The sequence below is a fragment of the Acanthisitta chloris genome, unplaced genomic scaffold, assembly GCF_000695815.1.
Source record: "Acanthisitta chloris isolate BGI_N310 unplaced genomic scaffold, ASM69581v1 scaffold5063, whole genome shotgun sequence".
Lineage (NCBI taxonomy): Eukaryota > Metazoa > Chordata > Aves > Passeriformes > Acanthisittidae > Acanthisitta > Acanthisitta chloris.
In genome coordinates, this window is record NW_008666473.1 from 12,504 (window position 1) to 31,865 (window position 19,362).

General features: G+C 43.7%; 1 protein-coding gene across 1 annotated transcript in view; it reads left to right on the top strand.

The window, feature by feature from the left end:
• Positions 1-19,362, top strand: part of LOC103799777 (type II inositol 3,4-bisphosphate 4-phosphatase-like) — a gene marked incomplete at its 5' end in the record, with an annotated part of 48,815 nt that overhangs the window by 12,097 nt on the left and 17,356 nt on the right. The window contains 7 exons of the mRNA XM_009072124.1: positions 3,799-3,940; positions 8,868-9,040; positions 10,035-10,158; positions 11,205-11,322; positions 15,277-15,417; positions 15,887-15,984; positions 18,659-18,771. Coding sequence (XP_009070372.1) covers positions 3,799-3,940; positions 8,868-9,040; positions 10,035-10,158; positions 11,205-11,322; positions 15,277-15,417; positions 15,887-15,984; positions 18,659-18,771 — 909 coding nt within the window. The remainder of the gene's footprint in view (positions 1-3,798; positions 3,941-8,867; positions 9,041-10,034; positions 10,159-11,204; positions 11,323-15,276; positions 15,418-15,886; positions 15,985-18,658; positions 18,772-19,362) is intronic.

The following is a 19,362-nucleotide window of genomic DNA, read 5'->3' on the forward strand; positions in this document are numbered from 1 at the left end:
GGCCTAGCTGTCCATGGACCTCTGCAGGAGTGTGCACCACAGCACAGGTGGTGATGAGGTGCAGCCATTGCCATGCCTAGCATCAACACCTAGCCACGTGTCCCAGGGCTCCCTAACAACCCAAATGCCTTCTGAAGCTTGGAAGAAGCACAGGGTGTCAATATGCCATTGCCTTGTCTCAGTGGGGTCCAACCTGTTACAGATTTCCACCTTCCTTGGCATTGCCTTGACTTTTGAGCTTAAAGAGCAGCAATGAGAGGGAGCCAGTGACCTTGTTTCTCTTGTTCTTTCACACCACAGCAGTAAACTTCCCATCCAGTTAGCTCCCCAGCAGCTAGTGGGCAAACTGGTATCAGGGGAGAAACACCCTGCTTAGGAAACTAGGGCTTAGTACTTCAATGTCTCAAGAAATAAGACGTATTTTCTTCTGATCCTTCACTTCACACAGAGGGTTTATAAGGATGCTTACTTAAGAGGCTGTACTGGCTCTGTTTTGTCCTTTAACCTGGCACAGGCTGCAAAATGATCTTTTGTGATGCAGTTCTTATGCAAATTGAAAATAGATCCCTTAAGAAGATGAAAGGTGGGTAGAAAGTGTGCCAGGCTACAGGAAAATATGGAAATAGTAAGGGATGACAAAGAATGTGAAATGGATGGATTTCTTCTCATGGAGAACCATAGAAAGCCACTTGATTTACCTTGATTGGAAATTGCATTTTTACTTGAGAATTGTTCTTAGCAAACTGCAGCATTTCAGCATCCCTCTTACAAAAATGTGGCCACCTTTGGTGCAGAGAGAACATCTCAATGGCTGATACAGACATCTGCATTTTCTGTCTGCCTATAATAATTGCAGCCAGGCAGAAAGGGACCTGGGAGTTTGGAGAGATAGGAGCTGAACAGGAGCCAGCAGTGTGCTCAGGGGACCAAGAAGGCCAATGGCATCCTGGCCTGGATCAGGAACAGTGTGGTCAGCAGGACCAGGAGGTGATTCTGCTCCTGCACTCGGCCCTGGTGAGGCCACACCTTGAGTCCTGTGCTCAGCTCTGGGGCCCTCAGCTCAGGAGGACATTGAGGGGCTGGAGCAGGTCCAGAGAAGAGCAACGAGGCTGGTGAAGGGACTGGAGCACAAGTGCCATGAGGAGAGGCTGAGGGAGCTGGGGGTGTTCAGCCTGGAGAAGAGGAGGCTCAGGGGAGACCTTCTCACCCTCTGCAACTCCCTGACAGGAGGTTGGAGTCAGGTGGGGGTTGGTCTCTTCTCCCAGGCAACCAGCAGCAGGACAAGAGGGCACAGACTCAAGCTCTGCCAGGGGAGGGTTAGGTTGGAGATTAGGAAGAGATTTTTTTACAGAGAGAGTGCTCAGGCATTGGAATGTGCTGCCCAAGGAGGTGGTGGATTCACCATCCCTGGAGGTTTTCAAGCTGAGACTGGATGTGGCACTTAGTGCCATGGTCTAATGACCACGGTAGGGTTGGACTTGATGACCTTGGAGGTCTTTTCCAACCTGGTTGATACTATGAGTTTATAATTCTAATCCCAGGAACCTCCTGTGTGGAGAAAAAGAGCTGTGGGACAGGCCCTTGCTCCCCCTCACTTGCCTGTATGTAAAAAAGCCATATATGTGGGAATAAGACTGAGCTTTCTCTCAACAGATGTTTATGAATTTTGCTCCAAAACCCTCAGGGAATGTTTGTGTGAATGTTGTATAGACATCATCTCAATGCTGGGTTAATAGTTGGTTTGAAGAGAGGGAAGTGTTCTTTCCAGAGTTAAACAAGGGCTTATATTTGTGTTGCTGGCGCAGTAACTCCAGATGCTCATTAAGAACTTAACGCTCTTTGTGTTGGGATTAAACTCCCCCAGCAGACAGAGGAAAGGGAAATTACATTGCTGCAGCCACACTGAGCAGCTGGAGTTCATGTACCTCAGCAACTTTAGTGACTGGAAGCCCTGAAGTTCCCTGCTCCTCCAGGAAAATTTGCCAGTGTTTGGGGTCAGAATTTTTACTGTTTGCAGTGTCTGATTGCTCTTCACAGACTCCTTCTCCCCAGAACAGTCCTTGTGGGTGGTAGAAATCACTAATTTCACCCATATTCTAAATGTTTCTCAGGAACACTCAAGGTACGCACTGGCTAAAACCTTTGAAGGAATCTCTCCCTGTCCTTTGACTTTGAATTGTACCTGAGCATGTGAATATCAGCTATTCATGTGTCTAATGGTTTGTTTCCTGTGTCCAGGTGCAGATATTTCCACATGTTACGTTGTACAGACAGCACTTACAAAAAATCTGTTGTGGATTAACCACAGTTCTGCAGGACCAGTTTCTTGCCTAAGTAAATCAACAGTATCTTTTTCATAGTATGGTTAGGGCATGGGTTTAACTGGGAAGATCAAACCATAGTTCCTACATCCACCTGTAACACCAGATGCTCCCTTGTCCTTAGGGCAACCCTACAAGAACACTCCAGGAATCAGGTTTGGGGAGCTGGAGGAGAGGATCTGTGAGATCAGATCCCTCCAGTCAGGATAAATGCCTAAGTGTGCCATGTAATTACAAAGTAAGATTAGATTGTTTGCCTTAGTAGTAGTTCTAGACTTGCCTGGAGTTGTAGAATGTGAACAGCTCCATGGTTCTTGGCTGCTGCCCGGGGTTAAACCAGGACACCTTCACACAAATTCCAAGTGTTGCCATTTATATGGAGCTATTTCTCTGAGTTTTCAGTTTTCTCTAACCTTCTCTCTTGTCTTTTGCAACTCCCTTTTTGCACCTCAAGGCCTGACACATACATAATGTTTCTGACTGTTATATTGTCAAGTAGACAGCAAAGCAGTGATATTTTCTTCCAACTTTTATCCCTCAAGCAAACTCTGGTTGCTCTGCATTACTGCCAGAATGACTCAGCATTTGAGTCGTTGCACAGCTCAACATGGACTGTCAGGGTTTTTTTTGAGTTTGTTCTGGTTTGGCTTTAGTCTATTGGCTACCCTTGGGTACAGTCTCATTTCTCCTGTGGCTTGGGTTTCCTCCTCCTTGTTCAGCACCACAAAAGTAGGTGCAAGAGCTCTGATTTCTGCAGCATGCAGTACCTTCCTGTGTCTCTGTTTCACGAGAGCTCTTTCTTTCAATCCACATTATCTCTTTTGTTTTCTGCCCAGACAGAATTTCTTCTATCACACTATTACTTCCTTCATTCCCCTGTCTATTATAGCTCTGCTGAGTGTGCTGGATGCAGTCTGAGAGCTGAGGAACGAAGCTGAAATGGTGTTACCTAGTAAATATGCCATGGCAGCAAGTTCCTCATTCTAGTCCTTGAGTTTTCCATTTGCTTTGACAGAGTAACAGAGATCACAGAGTGCCCAGTGTGACAGCATATAGGGTATGTTAAATTAGCAAACAGAGGTTGGTGAGTACTGTGGCAAAACTGACAGCTGCACACAAGATTTGTCAGGGTTTGGGTGTCTGCACTCCTGCTGTTTGATTTCATACAAACTGCTCAGCTCCTCGTGATTAGAGGTGAAACTTGGCCTGGATTCTCATGTAGAGTTGGAAACACATCTGTTCTCATGTCTAAAAGTCTAGCGGTTTCAGTTCCTTTACACTGCAAGGAAAAACTCCATGGAAAAGGCTCAAGTTGGTGTTAGGATGAAGGAGGAGAGGAAGGATAATATGCTGAGACCTAATATTTCTAGCTATTCACACATCTCTGTCTCCACTTGAAGGTGTTAATGAATTACTGTTGTCTCTTTTTTCATTGCTGTTCTTCAGTAACATGCAGTGACAATTCTGCTCTTTCCAGGACAGGGTGTGGGCCAGCGTGGGCAAGAGTTTGAACTGTGTCATTGCCATGGTGGACAGACTGCTGGAAAAAGACACCTCCAGCCACACTGAAGAGGGTGACAGTGACCCTTCAGCAGCAGATTGCAAGGTGCTGCCTACAGGTGGTAAGCAACCCTTTCTTTTTCTTTTTAATCATTGGCTAAAGTAAAGAAAAATGGCAAAAGTTAAGGGAAAACAATCTAGCAAAGAGTCAATAGCATCTTTGGTGAGATTGCTGACAGCAAGGGTTTGCACAGCTGTAGAAAGGCTAATGATCCAAGTGCAGCTTCCTCCTGTGCTCCATTTGCCATGCTCAGTCTTTGTGCTACAGTGAAGCCTCTGGAAACTGCAACGTATTCCTTGGCTGAGGTAATGTAGTGTGCTTAGATCTTACTTGGATGGACTATTTTGAGAAAAGGAATTGGAACGTGTCTTACCCCACAGGAAACTTGTAAGGGAAGGTGAGCATTGTGTCCCCATGTCTTCCTCCTGTAAACCCTTCCCCTGCTCTGAGGTGATACTCTGATAGAGGTTTTCTCATTTGCTAAAGTCCATTTTGACCTGAATATACTTGTCAGTCTGTGTCAATACTGAAGATTAAGTAGAGCATTGCCATGAGATAAGGAGGAGAAAACTTTGTCCACAGTGGGTCCTTGTCACAAAATCTTCTGATCTTCTCCTACAGCTTATTCCTGGTTTTTTTCCCAAAGCCTAGATTGGATGTGCTTAGTAAGCGTGATGAGACTTTCTGGTGTACAACAAATGAAACAGCTCCTTAGTGGTTATGGTGGTAGTCCAAACCTAAGAAAATCAGAACCACTTATGCCACTATTCAGTAAAAAAACCCACAAACAAATAAACCCCCATGAAACAACAAAACCAACACAGCTACTTTAGTTTATGGAGATTTGTATAATTGGTGCCTTTTTTTTTTAATTGTGTGTTTTATTCTATGTTTTGCTTTACATATTCCCCCTAGAATTTAATGGCATCATTTTATATCAAAGGTTTCAAAGCTGTTATGACTCATTTGTAATTTTTTTTTTATCTAACAAGAAATGAAATGAATTTTCAGCTGTGTATCACTAGTGCAGTACTGCTGAGTTTTGGTGCAACAGATTTTGGCTGTAGGACCATGGCACTAAGTGCCACATCCAGTCTCAGCTTGAAAACCTCCAGGGATGGTGAATCCACCACCTCCTTGGGCAGCACATTCCAATGCCTGAGCACTCTCTCTGTAAAAAAATCTCTTCCTAATCTCCAACCTACCCCTCCCCTGGCAGAGCTTGAGTCTGTGCCCTCTTGTCCTGCTGCTGGTTGCCTGGGAGAAGAGACCAACCCCCACCTGACTCCAACCTCCTGTCAGGGAGTTGCAGAGGGCGAGAAGGTCTCCCCTGAGCCTCCTCTTCTCCAGGCTGAACACCCCCAGCTCCCTCAGCCTCTCCTCATGGCACTTGTGCTCCAGTCCCTTCCCCAGCCTCGTTGCTCTTCTCTGGACCTGCTCCAGCCCCTCAATGTCCCTCCTGGGCTGAGGTGCCCAGAGCTGAGCACGGGATTCAAGGTGTGGCCTCACCAGCACCGAGTGCAGGGGCAGAACCTGTACTCATACCATCATTTGAGCACATTTCAGGCTAATGTATTTCATTAACAGTGCAAACATCTGGGCACAGGTAGATCTTTGAGTCTGAAACTGCTTCAGTGCTGGGACTGATCCTGAGAAAACTTGTGCTGTTGTTTGTGAGAAAACTGGGGAATACACAGGATTTTGATCAAAGCACTGAAACATCTGCCTTACAGTGTGGGATGGAGTTTTTGCTGATTTAGTGCACCTGACTGGGTTCATCCAGGTGTTTCATAGCATATAGCAGTGAGAAAGGTTTCAAAGAATCCTGTGTGTTCCTGTCAGATGAGAGAAAGTGTTATGACAATAATTTGATGCAATAGCACATTGCTACAACTATAGAGATGGTTACAACACACATTCAAAGCTTCTCGGGGTAGGTTTATATTTGCAGTCTGTGTTGACATCGTGTGATGTTTTTCCTTTTTTTTTTCAAACATGTTTATATTTACTGTTTGGAATCTTTGTAATTGGAAATATCAGTGGCACTGTTTTCTTGTACTTACCTTTCAATGTCAATAACACCTTTCTCAGCCTTAACTTTTCAGGCAGTCTGACCTTTGAGTGTTTTCTTAGGCCTGAATTTGAGTTGCAGTTGCCAAGGTAACAGGCTGTGGTTTCATCAGCTGCAGGATTAGGATTTCTCTGCAGGATAAATTAGGAAGAGTAGAAGGATTTTAAAGGAGAGCGGTTTTTTTTGTTGTTCTTTTAACTCCAGACTGGTTTGCCTTGAAGAAATACTTGACAATGTTAAATTGCTTTTATTTTTGCCTTTTCATCTCCCACGAGAGTGGGAATGTGCAAGCCTGTCCTGCAGCATCAGAGGTGCCAGCGAAGCACAGCAGTTTGCTCAAATGCTTCCACAGCCCCTGCCAGGTCTGTGTTTGGCTGTGCTGCTGACAGAGGCTGCAGTTTCCTCTGTTCCTTGCCATCCCATCAGAGCTGCCACCAGCTCTGCTCCACCAGCTCCATGGGAGCTCCCTCATCTGCTGCACACAAGTTCCACCACGTGCTCTCAACCAGTTGGAGTTGGCAGGGTGATCACACCTGGATTGTGCCCGTAGTGAGGGATGGAATTGTCAGCTCTGTTGATGGGCAGATGATCTGGGCAGTGATAACCTTCAGCACAGGCAGCAAAGAGCCCCTGGGGAATGGTGCTGTGTTTCCTGTCTGCAATTAAAGCAAACATCTGCTTGTACCCACATAGACTTCTTTTGGAAAGACTGCTAGGCTCATGTGTGATGTAATTGTGTGCTCATGCATGCAGTGATTGTGCCCTCATGCATGCAATAATTGTGCCCTCATGCATGCAATAATTGTGCCCTCATGCATGCAGTAATTGTGCCCTCATGCATGCAGTAATTGTGCCCTCATGCGTGCAATGATTGTGCCCTCATGCGTGCAATAATTGTGTGCTCATGCATGACAAAACTCGAAGCTGCCCGCAGAGTCCTGTTGTACAGGTACAGATTGAAGAATTTCTCTGCTCGCTGGTTCAGCACACATTGCACCCTCTGGTCGTGTTTCACTACAGTCACTTTCCATGGCATATATTTACTGGTTCATTTAATAAATGAGTGCAATTCAGGGCTTGAAAGGAGAGCTTATACTGCCTGGTCTGTCTCCTGATTTCCAGTGTGTCATGCCTTGTTGTCTCCCTTGTTTCTAAATTTGCCTGTGTTTTGCAGCAGCCTCTGCCCTTTGGTTGTTTTATTCCCCAGAATAAACATCCCTGTTAGTGCTTGTTATTTCCCCTCTTGAAGAGGGGAAATCGAGTTGCTGCTCAGCCTTTTTCATCGGCTTAAGGAGATTAAGCTGTAAATCTTGGTGGCTGTCCCCTGCAAGCTCTGAGGGTTTCCAGCAGAGCTTGGCACACGGTGTCAGCACTCCTGGAGTCACTGCAGGTGAGAAATCACCTCTCCTTGCTGGAACATGGAAAGGGGACAGCTCTGTTCCGTTCACCTAGAACAGCTGCTGTCCAGGGAGTGGCTCTTCACTCTATTCCTCATGCTTAAACCTGTGTGACAGTGTTAGACTGTGTTGTCTGACCACAAAGACATCACTTGCAAAAGAGCTCAGGTGTTCTCTGTGACTGCGATGTCCTTGTGCATCTTTCCTCTCTCCTGCTCGTTAAGTTTTTTGGTTTCTCCTGGTTTCCAAAGTTCTCCCCAGACATCTTGGCTCCAGTTTGATTCATATGGCAGTTTTGCTGGAGCTTAGCCAGAGTGACATTGTCACAGGCAGATGTGTCTTCTGCCTAAAGAACTTCTCCACTGCTAATGAATCTGTCCCTGGTCTGAGTTAGTGTTACATGGCACAACGTTCTGCAACTAGTCACAATTTAAATGGAACAGGTTTGAATTATCATGGATTCTTAATTACACTAATCGACAGAAAACATGAGCCAGTGGTGGACTGTATTGTCAGTAACATTCCCTATTTTTCTGTAGGTTCTCATGGAGTGGTGATTTCTCTGTCATTTTAACCTGTAATGGTGAAGCTGTAGATTGTGAAGTAGGAGGATTGCTTTGTTTGGTTTTATTCTGTGCTCAGCTCAGGGCCTAGGCAAAACCAGATGGAACTGAAATGCAGGTCTGATTTTATTAAATCCTGGAAAATTTAGGAACAGCTAGGATAATTAGTCAAGTTTGTGTGAGCTGTTCTGAGTTTCCTGTTCCCAGTTATCACTTGGTTTCATTTCCAATGCATTAAGAAGTCCAATTTTTCAAGCATTTCACTAGTTTGTTTTTGATATTCCTAGCATATGTTTTACTGAGCAAAACATATTTCAAAGTAGTTCCAATCTCTCTGCTCAAAGTAGCTAAAAAATAATGAATTCAATATCTCTAAATAGTAACAGAGAACAATACAGAGAAAAGCTATAGAGGAAAAGGAGTGACCTGGAGGCTGTTGTTTTTCCAGGCGTACATTAAGCAGGTGATATCCTTCTAGATATCTATTTGTTATTCTGCTCTGCCTTCCAGCACCCACTTTTTCTTAAATACAGATTCTTCTCCCCTCTTTTAGTTGGTTTTTTTTTGATGCTGCCTCATTGTCCATCCTGGGAGGAATAGGAGATCTTCTTCACTGTTTTCATTTTGTGCTAAATGAGTTTTCCCATGTCTCCCTGTATGCTCTGTTTATGACACTTAAATATAAGTTTCTCAGGGATGTTAGGACTGTTAAAAAGGTCATTGTTTCAGGATGCAGTTGGATTCAGGTTGAGATTCAGCCTCAGTGGGAAGCTGGAGTCCTACTCAGAGCACGTTCTCAAGTGGCATCTGTTGTACCACAATGGTTAGGACAGAGCTGCAGGATCATCCGAGTGTAGGATGATCTGTACAGCCACTGCAGCTCACGTTCCATGTGGGAAAGGATTCCTCACTGCAGGATTTGCCTTTGGGAACTGATGATGTGTCTCGTTGCAGGTGACTGGTACGAGCAGCTGTACCCACTGGTGGTTGCACTCAAGGACTGCATGGGAGAGGTGGTGACCAGGGCCAAGCAATCCATGGCATTTGTTCTGCTCCAGGAACTTGCCTGTGGTTTGCCACAGTGTTTGATGCTGACCCTAAGAAGAGACATCGTCTTCAGTCAAGCAGTAGGTTGTCTTGTGTCACTTCTTTCCTCCTGTACCTAAACACACTGCTCATGCTGATGGTCGTGATGTTCTTCTTGCGGTTGGTTTTTCTCCTTTTTATAGTTTGACACAACCTTTTACTATATTTTTCCATGGCATTCACCTAAATATTCCATAATGTGACCGGGAAATTAATAGTAAATGCAAATCCATAGTAATTGCATCACTGAGTCAGGGAAACAGGTCTGCAGTGGACTGAGCAAAGTTGCCTCATCAACTTTTGCACAAAGGAGGATTCATAAAGATATTTTTAGACTTCCTAGATTATATAGTTCTCAAGTCTAGCCTTGAATGTTCCTTGCTGCTATTCAAACTGGGCTTTTTTTTTTCCTCCTGGTGGCTATGTGAGTTGAGGTCTCCACACAACCTTCTCTTCTCCAGGCTCAACAGCCCCAACTCCCTCAGCCTGTCCTCACAGGGGAGATGCTCCAGTGCTCTTAGCAACTTGGTGGCCTCCTCTGGACTTGCTCCAACAGTTCCATGTCCTTCTTGTGTTGAGGACACCAGAACCTAAAAGTTTTGTCTAATTCCTCCCGTAAGTTATATGTTATCCCTAATTTAATTCAGGAGTTAGGGTGCAGCTGCCAAGGAGGTTCAGTTGCATCAGGTGCCAAACCACTTTTGGATCCTTCGTAGTTCACAGCTTTATGTGTTTACAGCCTGGAACGGAGGCTCTGGTCTCACTCCTGTCAGTGTCAGTAACACACAAGCCCACAAAACAAATGAAGCTTATCTTATATAAATTAAGGGAATATTTCACTGCTTTGTACACCAAAAATGCATCACTAATACAGTGTTATGAAAATCATGTCTATAGTCACTAAACAGAACTATCTTGGCTGTTTTCTCAAGTACCTAGTTACTACCTCAGTTGTCTATAATGATAGAAAACCTCATGTTAATTATCTTGCAACAGTCCATCTCTTAATTTCACATTTTCAAATTGCCTTTCTAGCTGGCTGGATTGGTCTGTGGGTTTATAATCAAACTGCACACAGGTTTACATGACCAAGGATTTTTACAACAGCTTCATACTGTTGGATTGCTTGTTCAATATGAAGGACTCCTCAGTACATACAGTAAGTATTGCTCTTAGACAAAGTTCCTTTTGCATCCAGAGCAGAAGTTTACCCAGGAGGTTCTTATTTCAGCCTCTGTTCTGTCTCCAGTAATTTGGCTTGTTGGATCAACAAATATTATCCTTGGGAGACAGTAGACTTTGGTGCAACAGCACACCTGAGAGCATTGCTACTGTGCTGTCCGTTCTGCACCAAAAATTGCTCATCTATTATTCTCAGTTCCTTGAGAACACTTGCTGCTAATTGTTCCATGCAGAATGCTGAGCTGCATTGTCAGTGATCCTTCCCAAGTACAGCTAGGGGAACTTTGGAGTTTAACAGAAACTCTTCATTTTTATAGGCATTTATCCTGAGCCAGAATAGCAGGTTTATAAAGCTAATCCAAACAGCAGATTTAAACAGCTGCTGCTTCTGTCAACCTCTGCCCTGACCACACCAGTGTGGGCAATGTGTAGGTAGCTTGAAAACTGTCTAATTCCTAGTTAGTTACAGATACCATTATTTGATAGGTATCAAGAAGGACATCTAGAGGGAGAAATGGCCTTTTGTTTCAAAATCCTTTGAACTGGATGCAATGGAATCCTCTCCCAGCTCAGAGATTTTGCCCAGGGTAGAGAGATTTAGCATTTGTGCAGCTCTTTCATGCACAGACAACTGCAGCTCCTCTCTTGGAGATTGCTGTCACTCTTCCTTTGCATAATGCTCATTGTTGTTATTCTCAAAACCTTTGTCCTCCATCAGCAGGACAGTCTTTCAAAACACTTCCAGCACAGACAGAAATGGCTTTTCCCAGGTTATTCTGTGCACATGTAGATCAGGCTGATTTTCAGAGGCACTTAGTGCTCGTAGTTATCATTTAGGCCACAGAATTGTCAGCAGTTCTAAAAAATCTGCCTGTTTTTATGTAGGTTACTTTAATGTGGATTTAGGGCTGTGATTTTTAGATGCACAGACTGGAAAATATAATCCCTGTATTGCTTTGCTTTAACCTATAGAGCAACTGATCTGTCAACTCTGCTAATAACCTCTTTAATCTCTCCACATAGGTGAAGAAGCAGGGATGCTGGAAGACATGGCTGTGGGCATTTCAGACTTGCAGAAAGTCATGTTTAAAGTCATTGAAGCCAAATCAGAAGATTTTTTGCCTGTTATAAGTGGGAGGCGGTAAGGACGTGGTTTGCTGGAGCCTGTGGGTTTAATCTGCAGCACAGGAACACCCAGATAATGGTTTTCTTCTTGCTGAATTAGAGGGGAAGTGCAGTGGTTTTATTTTCACAGGGTGAATGGAGCTGTGATTAGGTAGTAGGGATTCTTAAAGCCAGTGGTTTGCTCTGGGTTGCTTTCCTGATGGAAGGCTGAAAGTTTCAGTTACTAATCCAAATTAATCAGAGCAGTGTCTGGGCCATGCAGAGTTCTTGGGGCATTGGTTGTACAGAGATACTAACCAAAGACAAGAATCTCACACAAGCACTGCTGAATATCAGCACATAACCTGAAACACTTCATTAGCTGTGGCTAGGGGAGGGTTAACCAGACAGGAGGAATGGATTTTTCATCTTCATTATTATTCTAGTCTGAAGCTCCGAATGTTTTCTCTTCTGCAGCAATCACTTCCTTAATAGTATCATTATTCTTAAGATGACTGTAAATTAAATTCAGCTAAAAGCAGCAACTTCTAGAAAATATATGCTGCCTCTGAAGGGGCTTTCACCACTGATTTACTTAATTATTTGGGATGATTCACTCTCATCCTATGGGCCTTCTGAGAAAGGACTGAAATAAATAGCAGGAAGGCTGGAGTATGATAGGCAACACATTGGGAATAATTAAGAATAATTATGGTGTGTAGATAAAGCAGAAGAAATACATCCTTTGTAAATCACAGCAGTCACAAAACCTTGATAAATCCAGCAGCTCCAGTCACTGGCTCTGTGCCATCCCTGCAGCTCCCTGAACTGCCACGCTAGGAGGTCCTGGCTTTGAAGGAGACCTGAGCTCTGAGCTGCCTCAGGCATTCTGTACTGATGAAGTCCTTCAGGAAGGAGAGTTCCTGCCTGTGATTGCTCTACTGTACTGACTGACAGGGATTCTCTGGATGGAATCACTGTAAGGAAAAAAAACATAAGAAATCTTTCAGGCTTAGAATCATAGAATTTAAGGGCTGGAGGAGGTCCTGGCTTTGAAGGAGACCTGAGCTCTGAGCTGCCTCAGGCATTCTGTACTGATGAAGTCCTTCAGGAAGGAGAGTTCCTGCCTGTGATTGCTCTACTGTACTGACTGACAGGGATTCTCTGGATGGAATCACTGTAAGGAAAAAAAACATAAGAAATCTTTCAGGCTTAGAATCATAGAATTTAAGGGCTGGAATGGACCTTATAGATCATATCATCCCAATCCCCTGCCCTGGGCAGGGACACCTCCTCACTAGATCAGGTGGCTCAAGGCTTCATCCAGCCTGGCCTTGAATTCTGCTGGGTTTGGGGCAGCTACCACATCCCTGGGCAGCCGGGGACAGGGTCTCACCACCCTTAGGGTAAAAAACTTTTTTCTCATATCTAACCTAGACTTTTCCTCCTTCAGTTTGAGCCCATTACCCCTTGTCCTGTCCCTGCAGCACCTAACACATAGTCCCTCTGCAGCTCCTTGTAGGCCCTTCAGAGATTGAAAAGTTGCTCTGAGGTCTCCACACAACCTTCTCTTCTCCAGGTTGAACAGCCCCAACACCCTCAGCCTGTCCCCATAGGGGAGATGCTCCAGTGCTCTTAGGCACTTCATGGCCTCCTCTGGACTTGCTCCAACAGTTCCATGTCCTTCTTATGTTAAAGACACCAGAACTGTGTGCAGTATTCCAGGTGGGTCTCAGCAGAGCAGAGCAGAGGGGAAGAATCACCTCCCTTGACCTGCTGCCCACACTCCTGTGGATGCAGCTCAGGTCCCAATTGCCTTTCTGGGCTGAGCTCACACTGCAGCTCATGGTGAGCTTCTTATCCACTGTCACTCCCAGGTCTTTCTCCTCCACTGCTTCTGTGGGGGAGCCTCATTCCTCTTAGAGCAGGGATGAGGCTGGTCCTATCAGACAGCAGTGGAAGTCATCCATGAAAATACAGGGAAAAACCTAGTTATTTTCTAATTAACATGTAAGAGCCTCACAATTTTCAGATAATGTTGGTTGTTATATGCTGTGGCTCAATAAAACGAGACTAAAAGGCTGTAGAAATGCAAGACAGAAAATCAAGCTACAAGTTCTTATCTTGAAGAGTCAAGGTGTTCTCTTGTAATGGTTTTTTTTTCTAGGGAAGTGCTTAAGATTCTGTGTGCAAAGCCAATCAATCCTCCAAGTGTGGCACTGACTAGCAGTGGACTCACCTGCTGCTGTGGGTGGCTGACCCTGCCCAGGCAGGTGAACTGAAGTGAACTGAAGTTCAGGCCCTTGCGTTCTCCTGTTATTGGCAAAAATAGGCACTTTGAGAAAACTCTTTGATAGAATGCATCTGAGAAAAGCAAGTGTACCCTGAGCTGCATCAAAAGCAGCTTGGCCAGCAGGTCAAGGGAGATGATTCTCCCTCTCTGTTCCACTCTGGTGAGACCCACCTGGAGAGCTGCATCCAGCTCTGGGACCCCCAGTGTGATGCAGACATGGACCTATTGGAGTGGGTCCAGAGGAGGTTACAAAGATGCTCAGAGTGCTGGAGCATCTCTCCCATGCAGACAGGCTGAGAGAGTGGGGCTGCTCAGCCTGGAGATGAGAACGCTCCAGGGAGACCTTACAGCGCCTTCCAACCTGAAGGGGCTAAAAGAAAGCTGGAGAGGGACATTTTACAAGGGCCTGTACTGATAGGACAAGGGGGAACAGCTTTAAACTGCAAGAAGGTTTAGATTAGATATGCAGAAAAAATCCTTCCCTGTGAGGTGCTGAGGCACTTGGCACAGGTTGCCCAGAGAAGCTGTTGATGCCGCATCACTGGAAGTGCCCCAGGCCCTGCTGGATGGGGCTCTGAGCAGCCTGTGCTGGTGAAAGGTGTCCCTGCCCAGGGCAGTGGGGCTGGAACTAGGTGATCCTTAAGATTTCTTCCAGCCTGAACCATTCTCTGATTGTGCACATGAACTTTGAGGTATCACAGGCTTTGACCTCATGTTTTCAAGAAAGCCCAAAATTGGACAGGCATAGCCACATGGAACTGACCTAGGTACTTAGCTGGAAGGAGAGCTGGGTGAAGCACCTCCAGGCTGAGCTGCAGTCCTTGTGTGCAAAGGTGCACGTAAATAACTTGTTCTGGGTTTATTGCAATGAACTAGAAGTGTGTGATTTCGGCCAACTCCAAATAGCGGCAGGGTCCATGACCCCCCAGCTCTGGGGGATCATTTCTAGAATCTTTCTAACAGCATTGCAAGTGTTTGCCTCTCTTCATATGTGATGGCAACAAATATTAGAGAGCAAGACAAAGAAAGCTGGAGAGGGATAATCTTAAGCTGTTCTGTTTAGGTAAATAACAGATATTTAAATATTTGGTACCTTCACAATTTGTTCGTCAAGTCAGACCAAACTCAAACAGAAAACCAGAACTGTTGTATATCATAGCCCTTCTCCTAGAATAGGAGTTTGTGTAATGAGCCTTCAATTATTATCTTCACAGAGTAAATTTTGTTCCTGGTGATGCTTTCTGTCCCCAGGGAGAAAATTCAGCCACTGCAGAAAATGGGAATTTTGCTTTGGGTTTGTGTAAAAGGTTTTTGCATTATTAGTTGTAGAGTGGATACAGGATCAAGTGGTGACTTTGGAAGGAAATTGTTTTTGTAACACAGCAAGATGCTTTCTAAGAGTTGTGGTGTTCTTATTGATACTTTGATCCCAGAAACCTTTTTTGCTGCTCTCATCATTAGTGCTATTTTCCCTTCAGTGAAGAAGTCAGTGGCAAATGTCTAGCTATCCATTCCTGCCTGGTTTCATATAGCTTGGCTATGCTCGTGAGCCAAACTGAATCTTCCCACTTTATGGTTTAAATAAGGGCAGGAGGGAGGAGCTGATTTCTAAGTCCACAGTGCTCTGTAATTTAGGAAGATCATTTTAAGCAAACCAAGCTATATTCCCATCCTTACTTTTCTTTTTATTTTTCCTAGGGAACATTACATCATAGAGGTCCAACTTCCAGCAAAGATGTTTGAGCTGCTGCCCCAAGAGATTAAAGAAGGGAAACTTCTTCGCATGTACCCAGTGCTCTTCAATGTTGGAATCAACGAGCAGCAAACCCTTGCAGAGAGGTAAGAAAAAGTCCTGATTTCTGTCCAAGGATTCTGTGCTGGTGCAGGATCTCTCAGGGTTGGAAATAAATCTGTTTTGTTATCTGCTCTTGGACCTTCTCATGTTCTCTGCTTGTGGAGCCATTTGAAACTCCCCCAAAGAGCCTTTGCATTTATTCTGGACATGTGAGGGGAAAAAGATATGTGTTTTATTGCATGTTTGTAAATGGGTTACCTAATTCATACGTTTTTTGGAAGAATTATCCATAAATCATGACCTCATTCCCAACCATTAGTTCCAAACACACAAGAGCTTAACAACTGTATGTCTGAGAAAATCTAGTACATTCAGCACTAAACCAATAAAACATCAAAGCTATTTCTTTATGCAAAGAAATAATTCTGAAGGATAATGTATCTTTGTTTTGGTTTGGCTGTTTTGTTGGGTTTTTTTTTTTTTTTTTTTATAATTTGTTGTTCATTTTCATAGGTTTGGAGATACAACTTTGCAGGAAAACATCAACCAGGAAAACTTAGAACTTCTCAAAGAATATTACAAGTTGTTTATGGAAAAAATGCCTCCTGATTGTGAGTACAAACTAATGCACTATCCAAATGGCTTTGAGAGGGGAAAAGTTATATGACAGGAATATCAGCACAAGCTCAGTGAGCAGCTTGGAGCTTTAGGCCTTGAACCCATAACTTTTTTGATAAAGTTAACCATTTGGTACCTGCTGAAGTCAGTAGTGGTTGCCCAGCACTGCAGCAGCAACCACAGGGTAATGATGAACTAAACAGCTCTTTTAAGAGATAAAAATAATGAGTTTCTTAATATTTCAAGCCTGTATCTACTGTGTTTGTACAGAAATGCTCAGTGGGAGTTTTCATCAGCTTCAGTCATTCCCACTATTTCATTCTGAAAATGGGTTGAGGTATGTGAACCACTGAGAATCTGCAGATGCAAATACAAGCAATGAGCCACATCAGAGTGATATGAACAACATGGGGTCATTAAAATAGACCCTGTACTCCAATTTTATAGAGATTTGATATTGTAAACATAAACATTGCTGTGCTGCTGTCCTCACTGGTGAAAGCAAAGATGGAAAAGATGATTTGCATCAATCTAATCCCATTAAAGTAGTCTTAATGCCTAAACTCTAGCCCCCAGTGTTGCAGATTTTACAGCCTGATTTTCAATAGCTTGGGTTTAGCTTGGTCCTTTTGGAGGGGGTGGTGGGTGAATCTGCTGAAGATCTCTGACCCTACAGGAGATGGGTGTAACTCCTGGTGGTGAATGGGTAAATTCCTGTGCCAGGCTTTGGTATGTGACTGTGTATTAATACAAGTTTGTCTTTCCTGCCAGGATGGTTTTAATTTGTTGTGAGCTCTGACAGGAGTGGAAGCTCTGTCCCTGGCAGGTGGACAGTGAGCCCAGCCAGCCACCTACACATCGAGTGTTTCTAGGCTTTCCACAGACAAACTCCTACAAGAAGTTAGGGAATTAATTTAGGGGAATCCTGCCAAGAAAATATCCTCAAAAAACTAACCTCATCTGGGGTTTAAATTACTTCTTCCCATGAATCATGTATAAGGGAAACTACAGAACTGATTAGAGATAAAAGGCAAAACCCTGTGGGTCAGAGGGTCATCCCAGCTTGGGAAAGCAAAGACAGTTTGCCTCAACCCAATCCTGTTAATCCTGGTCAGATATTGACCTGCATTAACAGTTACCTCATTCTTACTCTTCCAACTGAATATAAATCCTTGGGCTTGAGTTCTTGTTGGGTTTTTTCCCACTACATGGAATCTTACTTTTTCTTGCTGAAGAAACTGTATCTATTTATCAGTTTGGTTTCACTTTGTTTCAGCTGATTCTGAGCCTTTTTTTTTGGTGATAACTATAATTAAACATTTTTTTCCTTCACCACTACGAAGAGAAATAATTTCAAAAAGCAGATTTTAGTTGTTTCCACTGATTTTCAAAACTAGTAAAGATAAAAGTAACATTTGAACAAAACCCTCCTATAGCTGCACCTGAAACAGAAGAGGAAACTAAATTAGCTCTTCTTGAATTTTCACGAGAGTTGTATGATAAACCAAACTCCATCTCAGCTGCCATACCCAGAGCAAGCAGGTAAAGTGTTGGGTTTGAAGTGAACCTGAAATTATTTTGTATTTCAGAATGAAAGTCCCATTACATTTTGTTAATCTCAGGGGGATATTTAGTGCTGTTTGACCTGATAACATGGGATAAAATGTTTCTTAAATCATGGGAGTTAAAGTAGGCCTTAGTGGCAAGCTAGCTGAAGTAAGCCTCAGTGGCAAGGTAGCTAAAGTAGGCCTTAGTGGCAAGGTAGCTAGAATAGGCCTTAATGAGAAGAGTGATTATTATCTTAGCAGGTCGATGTGTACCTGTGCATGTACACCTGGGTACCTACCTGTACGTACCCCCTAAATAACAGATAATTATACCACCATCATGGAAAAGGGGGTTCGAACTCATGCTCGGGTGAAATACAACAATGATGGAAGGGGGACTGAAACTCATGCTTGGGTGAAGCATAACAAGGATGAAAGAGAACTCGAATCATGCTTGGATGAAATCAATAGAACAATAGCAAAGTAATGATTAACATATGACTATACCATGGTTATGTAAGAGAAGAGTATAAAAATGTATCCATCTCAGAACCATGTCGGAGTCAGATTTGGGTCTGTACCCCGACTCCCAGAGCTCTTCAATAAAAGCACCCATATAATCATTCTGTGATTATGTGTTTTCTACGCTAACAGACCCTCATATTATGCTGTATAAGGAGCTCTAAGGTGTCACTTCAAAGCAAAAATGAGATGTTTCATTTGGGAAAAAAAGCAAAATATTTTGACTTTGGCATAAAAAGAAATCATCCAATCAAAGCAGGTTTTAATACACTCAGATTTTTCTCTTCTGATTTCCACTGAATGCCTATAACAGCTGATGAACTGCAGCAGAGATTTGATTTTGGTTTTCACCATCCATTTAAAGGACAAAAGTTAAAGACATTTTACTTTTCCATGGTGAAGATCTTAGGGAGGGCAAGTCAATACTTGAGGTTTATTAAACATTCCCTAAACATGTAGGTGCTCATTTCCATCCTGTGCTCCTGGGATGTAAATACTGGAGCTGTTCTTCACTATGGCCATTCTCTAGTCCAGACAGCCACGTCATCAACCTTATCATAACGAACAACCTTCTCATCCTTTTTTTTTTTTTCCTCAGGTCTATCACATTTTCAAGAACAAAATGATTTAAAGGGATTGCTAGAAAATCTCCATCAAAATATCCAGGCCAAAAAGAGAAAGAATGTAGAAATCATGTGGCTGGCAGCGACGGTGAGCTCTTGTTTCACATACTTTCCCATGAAGGGCTAATTTTCAGTGCCTGCTGACCCTGTGGGTGCCAGGGATTCTCAGGATGTAACTGGAGAACTCGGTGATTAATGTACAGATGTGCTGCAGTAGCTCTCTAACACACTCATTCTCATGGCCTCTCTCCCACTTAGGGATGTATCACTTCTTCCTCCACTCAAATTACAGTTATCTCCTTTTTCTCACCTTTCAACTGGTAGAACCAAGTAGAACTCAAAGCTAGTGATGGTCTTGGTTGCTCTGTTGTCCCTACATTCTCCAGGCTCTGTCCTGTGGGTTTCCTCCTGGCCAGGCACTCTGTTGCCTGTGTTGCTGCTTGGAGGGGTTTTGTCCCACCTGCACAACTTCTCATGGAGCTCAGTGAGTTGTAACAGGTGAAAAGAGGTTTGGGTTTTGTTTGGGGCATGTTTTTCCTTCAGTTAACTGAGTCTGGTTTTAGGTAGAGGAATCCCCTGTGTGTGTAGAATGATTCCTTTGAATGACCACACATAGCTGTAAATACATCACCTCATACAGGAGAGATAATGCAGGAGTCAGTTACAGGATCTAACCTTT